The sequence below is a fragment of the Meleagris gallopavo genome, chromosome 11, assembly GCF_000146605.3.
Source record: "Meleagris gallopavo isolate NT-WF06-2002-E0010 breed Aviagen turkey brand Nicholas breeding stock chromosome 11, Turkey_5.1, whole genome shotgun sequence".
NCBI classification, from domain to species: Eukaryota; Metazoa; Chordata; class Aves; order Galliformes; family Phasianidae; genus Meleagris; species Meleagris gallopavo.
Window position 1 is genome coordinate 9,300,646 of NC_015021.2, and position 8,519 is coordinate 9,309,164.

The 8,519-nt window shown below is 59.3% G+C and overlaps 1 protein-coding gene across 1 annotated transcript; it reads right to left on the reverse strand.

Annotated features, from left to right (window-relative positions):
• Positions 1-20: 20 nt before the first annotated feature.
• LOC100543500 (protein mab-21-like 4) lies at positions 21-7,347 on the reverse strand (the record flags this gene model as incomplete). Its single annotated transcript, XM_031555077.1, has 3 exons — positions 1,369-7,347; positions 883-1,105; positions 21-504 (listed from the first exon to the last, which is right to left on the reverse strand). Coding segments are annotated over exons 1-3 (1,593 nt in total), but the record flags the coding sequence as incomplete, so codon positions are not given.
• Positions 7,348-8,519: the final 1,172 nt, after the last annotated feature.

Below are 8,519 nucleotides of genomic sequence, written 5' to 3' on the forward strand. Positions count from 1 at the left end.
TCCTTAAACGTCAAAGAACACGACATGAAATAAAACCTGTTGGATTCGGGTTGCTTTGGGCTGGGGCCGCATTCTCCACCTCCGCCCTGGCAGAGCGGGCTGTGATTGCGACAGCGGTGCCGTCCCCGGCACAGCCCCTTCCCAACCAGCGTCACCATCTGGCATGGGCCCAAAGTTCCAAAAACAGGTTGGGTGGGGAGACAGGGCCTCGTCAGATCCAAAAATGGGCACCTCCCGGTGCACTGGGGTGCAGGACAACCTACGGCACGGCTGGCATAGCCCGTCCTTCTCCACACATGGCTTCGGTCCCTCTGGGTTTTTGGGACGTTCCTCCCTCTGGCAGGACTTACCTTTAGGTGGTTGAAGGTGAGACCGTCCCTCCCGTCCTCTTCCCTCCAGTCCTGGCTGCGGAGCTGCTCCAGCAGGCGCAGGCTGTCTAACCGGGGTCCCTGCAGTGCGTCCACGGCCCAGAGCAGCTTCAGGATGGGGAGGTGGGTAGAGAGCCTGGGGAGGAAGCAGTGAGCTGCTGGGGAGGCTAAAGAGGGTGCATCAGCTCCTCAGGCATGCAGCATCCTGGTCCCAACTCTGCTGAGCAGGGGACGTGCAGGGTGCCAGCAGCTCCTGCCCTCCCAGCAGGGACATAGGTGAGGTGCAGCAGGGCTGTGCTCCTCAACACACCGGCCCCACCTGGGTTAGACAACCGGTGTGAGTCTGAAATTAGCCTGGGCTGGTCCAGCTGGATGCTCGGCCCCTCCTTGTGGCTGGGTGCAGGGTGCATGCCACCTTGGCCCCTCTCAGCTCTGCTGTCAGGCACCAAACTTGTATGCAAAGCTCTAGAACAACCCTACCATTGTGGCACTGCTGCGTGCCAGGGCCGCTCACCTCCAGCAGTGTTTGGAGGCTGGGACAAAGTGAGCATCACCAGTGGCCTTTTGGAGGGTGCCCTCGGGGAAACTGCGGTCGTGCTGCCTCCCATCCAGCCCTGGGGTCTCCTGCTGCCTCTTGACCACCGGAACCACATCAAAGCGGATGGTTCTCCAGCCACCACGCACCAACAGGGACAGCTCCATGGCATCTTCCTTTAGATTTTCGGCACTGAGATCACCTGGTGACAAGCGAGGAGGAGGTGAGGAGGTCACCGCAGCTGGTCCTGCAGGCTGAGAGGGTGTGCACCACAGCACCCATGGTCCCTCCCACCCCGCTCCATTCAGCCCTTCCCAATTCTGCGGTTTGGCCGTGGTTCCCTAGCAAATGCCATCTCCAAACCTCACTGGGGTCGTTTTCGGGATGGAGGAGCAGCTGTGTGGGCACAGCGTGTTAGAAGCTGAGGGAGGCGGGGATAGCGCAGATGGAGCGAGCGGTACGCACCTGGCTGCAGGAGGGAGCGGCGCTGGCACTGCACAATGGCTGACACAAGGAGCTCTTTCAGGCGCTGCAGGACTTTGCCCGGTGCCAGGCACCGTACCTGCTCCATCCCACCTGTGGTGCAGCTGGTCCAGTCCCCCACTCCAGTCACCACAGAGGGCACCTCGAGGCTGCAGGCACCCAGGTGCCCTTGTCCCGTGCTCCCGGTGTCCGTGAGCTGGCACGGCCGCACCCGCAAGGCATCCCCATCGATGCGCAGTGGCACCTCCACCACGACGGCATCCTCGGAGGCGCAGAGCACGAACTCGAAGGCTTCCAGGTTCCTGGAGTAGTCCACCAGGAAGCGGGGCTCTTCGGCGTGGACGTGCTCCAGCAAGGTCAGCAGGATGTCCTCGGCTTGCTGGAAGTGCTGCACCCGCTGCCCCTGGCGGGACGCGACCACCTCCAGGCAGCTGCGCCAGCGGCACCCACCCGCTGCCATGGCTGGGGCTGCACGGCTGTGAGCAGGGAGCTCCGTGGGAGGGAGGGCGGGGAGGGAGCGGGTGCTGGGCGGGGGGAACCCCGGCTGAGGAGTGGCACCTGGGCGAGAGCCGGGGCGAGCCAAGGGCAGGGCAGCGGCTGGAGATGGAGCTGTGCCGTCACCGCCTCTGCCGCCCTGCAGCGTGCTTGGCCTCGCGCGTCTTGATATGACCATCGCTCGTACTCGGCTCTGGTGAGACTGCACCTCAGCTCTGACATTGCTGCCCATACAAGTGTGGCTGCCCCGTCCCTGCAGGTGCTCAGGGCTGGGCTGGGTGGGGCCCTGGGAGCCTGATCTGGCGGGGGGCACCCAGCCCACAGCAGGGAGTTGGAACTGGGTGGGTTGTGAGGTCCCTTCCAACCCGATCATTCTATGATTCTATAAAGTGAGCCCAGATCCTCCACATTCCCAAAGTGTCTCAGGATCCTTCAGGGGATGCTTTCCTAGGCAGAGGCATGCAGCAGAGAGTCTGATAGGGTCCACGAACCCATGGGCTGCCACAGAGGATGGCTGCAGCTGGGGCTGCCCAAGAGCAAGATGGAGATGTGCAGAAGGAACAGGAGTGCTTGCGCTGCAGCATCTGCTGCAATCCGCCTGGAAAACCCTCAGGAGCACTCACAGATGGGGAGCGGGTTGGCTGTTGTTCCTGCCTGCAGTGCATGCCTGGGAGCAGCAGGGATGCAGAGGGTCAGCACTCAAGAGAGCGATTCAAAGGGGGATGCACACAGGAAGGACACCCCCAACACAAAATTGAGTGAGGAACTCTGGCCAGAACAAGTCTGCAAATCACTGACATCAAAAGTTGTTTGGGAACCAAATGCAACTGCATCAAAAAATGCCTCCCCCGAATTCCTGTCACGACCCTCCCTGCCTACAGCCTCCTGCCAAGCTCCCCAAATGTCATACACAGGGACTTTGGGCAGTCACCAGCCCTCTGCACTTGCAGGCTGGATCCTATCCAACCCTCCATGCCGCGGGAGGTGATGCCGTGAGCACACGGCTCTAACAATGTGCCCAAACCTCATCCCACCCTGGCTGTGCAGAAAGCAGAGCCCAAGGCTTTGGCACTTCTGGGCAGGGAGGATTTTGCTGCAGGATTTTTCTTGCTCTTGCTCTCTGTCACTTGCCTTCATGCTTACTGCTCCAAAATGAAGACTTGGGTCAAGCACCAGCCCAGTCCATTTCCTCCACGCAGGACATGGTTGTGGGCCCACGTCTGAGGAAGACGTCAAGCACTTGACCCAAGTGCAAAGAAGCAGCAGACGGATGAAAATCCTTCCAGGGCCGCTCTAGACCTGCAGGTGGGAGGCACAGCCTTCTGCTGCTAACAGAGGGATGGGTGCTCAGGGCAGAGCAAGCAGTAGGCTCCAGCTTAGCAAAGAAACGCTTGAGTTGAGCCATCAGGAAAAATTTCCTAACCATAAGGTCAGTTAGAGCATGGAATAATCTCCTCGGGGAAGTGCTGGAATGGCCATTGGAGCGGTGCGTGCTTGGTCTAGACGAGTCACCCGGGACGCTCGCAGGGAACGGCTCAGCGCTGGCAGAGGGGCTGGGCTGGATGAGGTAATAGGTCGTTTTCCATCTCTGCATTTTATGGTTCTACGAATTTTCACTCCATTAGAAACAGGAGAAAGAAAGAAAAGAAAGAAAGAAAGAAAGAAAAAAAAAAGAGCAAGGGAGGGCAAGCAAGAGAGAAGAAAAAACCCAGCAGCGTGGGGTTCGATCGTGGGGATCGATAGCATGGCACTTCCCGGCTGCAGCACCCTGCAGCAGCTCAGCAGCTCCCCAGCTGCTCCTGCACCGCTCTATGCTCCCAGTGTGGGGAAATGGAATGTGGCTGTTCCACCACGAAGGGAATGGGGTGGCTGTGAAATTTGGGGGACAGCAAGGTGCTGGCAAAGGACAAGGAGGTTGGGACACAGAGGGTTCGCCTTGCCCTGCCCCGCAGCCTGAACCCAGCGGCTCTGCATCGCTCGCTGCTGCAGCGTGGGGCTGGGGGCCCACCATCAGCCCCAGCCTCCTGCTGTGCTTCTGCAGCAAGGATGGAGGCCATGCGGAGGCCAAGCGGCTCCCAGCGGCCCCGGCTGCCTCCCGTGTGCCCCAGGGAAGCAGGAGTCAGCCCGGAGCAGAACGGCCCCTAGCAGAAAGGCCAGGATCAGGGTGGGGGGAGAGGGAACCAGGGGACTTTGAGAGGAAGGGAGAGTAATTTAACATGACAGGCTGTTTATTTTGGCAAAAATGGTCTCCTTTCAACAGATTTCAAAGCCCAGCCCTGAGGCTGGGGGGGGGACCACACAGAGCAGGGGTTGTGGGGGCTCGATGGGGCGCCAACACCAGCATGCGTATCGCGGGGAGCTGGGGGGTCACAGCCTTAGGAAGGCTCAGGAGGGGGGCAGCTCTCCAGCACACGTGCCCTCGTGTGCGCACCCACATGTGCGTGCCCACTGTGCCGCGTGCCCTCGCTGACAGCCCAGGGATGTGCACACACACCTGGCACGGGCACCGCTGGCTGCCGCATGGGCACCGATGCACGCCCGCGCTCTCGCACACGTGCTGGCTCGCACGCACACGCGCACGTTCACACGCTCCCCCGGCCCCGGCTCCTTCCTGCGGGCCAGGGCTCAGCTGGAGTCTTGGCTCCCCCGGTGCAATTTCAAAAGAGGCTGTTTAAAAAAAAAAATATGCTAGTAAAGAAATAATTATTATAATCACATTAAGGGATTGGCTGTAAAAGCCCTGTGAGAGCGCGGGGCTGCTGAGCGGGAGGAGCGGGGCTATTCGTGCAGGGAGCGCAGGGGGGGCTTTTCCTGCATTTCGCTCATTTTATTTTCAGTCCCAATCCAGCACCCCCCTCCCCTTCCTCCCCTTTATCCTGGGAAATGAAAACAATTTATTTAATGATGGATCATCCCTTTCTCTGGTCACTGACCTCCTGGGCTCATTTCTGCTGAGCTCGGCGGAAAACACCAGGCTCGTTGTGGATCCCATCTGCGGGTGGGGGAAGGGAGGGGGGAGCTCACCCTCGGCCTTCCCAAAACACAGCCCGGGAGCGGGCCGGGGCCGCCGGGGGTGGCTCTGAGCAGCATCAGCGCTTTTCCATGCCCTCGGGATCAGGGGATGGATGCAGGGCTGGGGCCGTCCCGCGCCCATCCAGCTCCCCTTCATCCCTTCCTGGGCTGTGTCCTGTTGCTCCCAACATGGTTCTTGTAAAAATGCGTAAATATTTACACAAGAGTAATTTAAAAAACATGCTCTGTCAAGTAATCAAAGCACTAGCACATCCAAAGGGCTTTCAGCCCTATGGGGAACTCCGCTCTCGCTCTGTGCCGCCACAATGCGGTGCTGAAGGTGCTTGAGGGCTGCGGGATGCTGGTGTTGGGCGAGTGCATCTCTGCATCACTGCGTGGAAAAGTGTCACCGTGTGGGTCTGCAGGACAAGTATCTTCCTTGGCCGTGTCTTCGGGCACATTGAGGATGTATCAGTGGTTGGACTTGGTGATCTTAAGGCTCTTTTCCAGCTTCATGCGTTGTCATGGTGGGGATGGGTCAGCAGCTGGACAGGATGGTCTTAGTGGTCTTTGCCAACCTCCGTGTTTTGATGATTCTACAAGTTGTCAGGATGCTGCTGGTTGGGGGCTGCAGAGGAGAGGCTTGCCTGCGCAAAGAAAAGCCACATCCTACTGGTTGCCCTCCTCCCACTGCCTCCTCCAGGAGCTTTGACTGCTTTGGGTCTGGTCCCACCTTCAGCCCTGGGTCTTGCATCAGCATGGCTTGGGTGATGATATTCAGCCCTTGCCCTGCTCCCCCCTTCTCTTTGGAGGTGCCCAGAGCCTGAGCCCCACCATCCTTCTCTCTGCAATGACTGGGGCAGGGGGATGGAGCGTGCCCAAGAACAGCACCACGAGCAAACCCCGCACCTACCTGAGCCCTGAGTGCCTCCAGCTGCATAGTTTGTTTCCTCCCCTGTGGGACCCCAGGGATGGAGACAAAGCCCAAGCCAGGCCCAGAGTTGCTCCATGTGCTGTGGGGCTTACAGGGAGACCCAGGGAGCTGTTAAAGATGCAGAGCCTGCTGAGCCCCGGTGCGTTTGGGTGGAGGGGCCAGCGGGTCAGCACGAAAGCGCTCGTATTAAATTCAAGCACATGGTTTGGATTTTGCTCTCCCCCTCTGCTACATCTAATTAGGCCAAGTCCAGAGAATGTCCCCGCTGATCCCCAACACATGTGTGACACCGGTGGTCCCTGCAAGCACTGTCCCCAGGCGGGGGGGGCCTCCAGGTGGCTCTGGGACGCGTGTGTGTGCACACGTGTGTGCGTGTGCATGGGAAGGATGGGGGGCGGCGAGGAAAAGATTATGTTTTAATGAAGTTTTGAACTCATTATCTGGCCCACATTCAAAGAATGCAAGAACGCTAATCATGCACATGAATGCGTGTGGTGGGAAGTGGCTGGAGAGGGGCCAAGAATACCGATGTTACTGCAACACAGATCCCGTGCTCCCGAGTGCCGTTCTGCCCGGCCGGGCACAACAGAGCCACTGTGCCGCCATTGGGCCCTGGGGCACCCGGTCACCGTAGGATGGCTGAGCACTGGTGGTTGGTGGCCACTTGGTGGCCTGAAGGATGGCAGCGAACAGAAGGAAATGGCTTTCGGCGGTGTTCGGTGGACCCGCTCTGCACTGTGCATGGGAACATGGCTCTGTCTGACCCCAAGCAGAAAGTGACCCCAGGATCTGCTCCTGTTCCCAGCCTGGTGTGCAGCCCCATTGAGCTCCATGGCTCTCAGCAAACCTGGGATGGGTATGGAGGCTCTTGGGAACATGTTGGGGGCTGACAAAGGAGAGGAGCACTCCGACTGCATTGCCACAGCCACTGCAGACAAGGGAAAGAGGCATTTTGGAAAGGCAGAGCCAAGAGTGCAGGCAGATGCTGCGGGAAAGGGCTCTTTTCCCTGCTTTCCTCCCCTTGCGCTGAGCCCGGCTTCACACTGGGTCCAGCTTCTGACCCAAAGGAAATCGCTCAGGGCTGTGGCCAACAGCTGTTTTCCTGCCTCGGTTCCTGCTTTCAATTTAGTGTCCCAAATTCCGACAGCACGACGAGGCCATCGCCGCATCCCAAAACCCATTCATGCTCCAGGATGGGAATCCCTCTTCCCATGAGATGTGCCATGCAGGGATGCTCTGCTGGGCACATGGGGTGCTCTGGTTGGAGGGGACAGCATCATCGGGGTGCGGGGTGCTTCGAGGTCCCTGGGGCAGCTCTGTCCGTGATGCTGGAGCTTGCATGGGGAGCGGGGACATGGCACAACCCTGATGGTAGATGTGACCCAGGTGCAGGCAGGAGCAGGGCCAGCACGTGGGTGTGGGGCAGCAGAGGGGCCGGGGGCTGCAGGGTACCCCAGCATCGCTGCGTCCTGTGGGATGGGGAGAGGAGTGCAGCCTTAATGCCTTCCAGAAGATCAGCTGCGAGTGGCCAGGGAGGGTAATTCGTATCAAACTCATAAACCCTTTATTAGTGTCTCAGGGGGGAAATCCGGATGTGGCCGTTTATTTATTTTGGATTTCGCCTTTTTTTTTTTTTCCCCCTCTCTTTTCCTTTTAACGTTGTCTTCCAGGAGATTTTTAAAGGGACAGGGCTGCCTCGCTGCTCTCACTGAGCTCCGTGTGCTCAGTGCCTGTGTAGGGCTGCTTTTGGGGCAAGCAGCCACGGACAAACCACTGGGGGGGGGAGGGGGGGCACTGTGCGGGGGGTACCCCTCAATGTGCCCTGAGCCCACAGTTGGCCGAGGGGGCAGCTTCCCATGGTGTACATCAATGCCTGCAGCCCTGGGTCCTGCAGTTTGGGGACCCCTCACACTGCAGTGGCGGCACCCACGCGGTGCCCGTGCTGCGGCGGAGCCCCGCTGTTACTCACTGCAGCACTTCAGCCCTTACATAATTTGTTCCTTGGCTGGTGCTCAGCACACAGCACGGCCTCACTGCAACGTTCACACTGCGGGGGCATAGAGCAGAACTCCCGTGTCCCAACACTCCTCCCACTGCTTCTCGTGTCCCCAGGGCCACCTGCTGCCCATTGCGTCCCCAGTGGCACCCTAGCGGGACAGCCCCACTCCCCGCAGCGTTTCCCAGCGGGCTCTCTGCATAAGTGATGTGCTGCTGATAAACGCTTTGCTTCGGGGTTTGTTTTGTTTTGTTCTTTTTTTAATTTATCATTATTTTCCTTTCCGAGGAGACAAAGAGGCCCTTGAGCCGAAAAGCGTAACTTAAAACATCACATTCCTGAAAAGAATTTCCTGATAATATTTTTAGCACCTGAAAAAAAAATAAGGAAGGGAAAAAAGCAAATAACGGCGTTTGTTCCCTCCCCCCTCCCCGCGCTCTCTCGGGCCCCGTTCGGGGGAGCAGCGGCCGCCAACCGGGGCAGCGCGAACACCCCGCGCGTGGGGACCCCACGGCCACGCCTCCTTCATTTGCATAGATACGCCCACAACGCGATCAGCGTTCCCATTGGTCAGCTACGCCCGGGCTATGCAAATGCGCCCCCAGCGGGGCGCTGCGAGCGAGTCGCTCCGCGGGTAGAGCAGAGCGGCGCGGCCGGCGGCGGAGTTCCGAGCTGCGGGCACGGCTCCGTTCCACT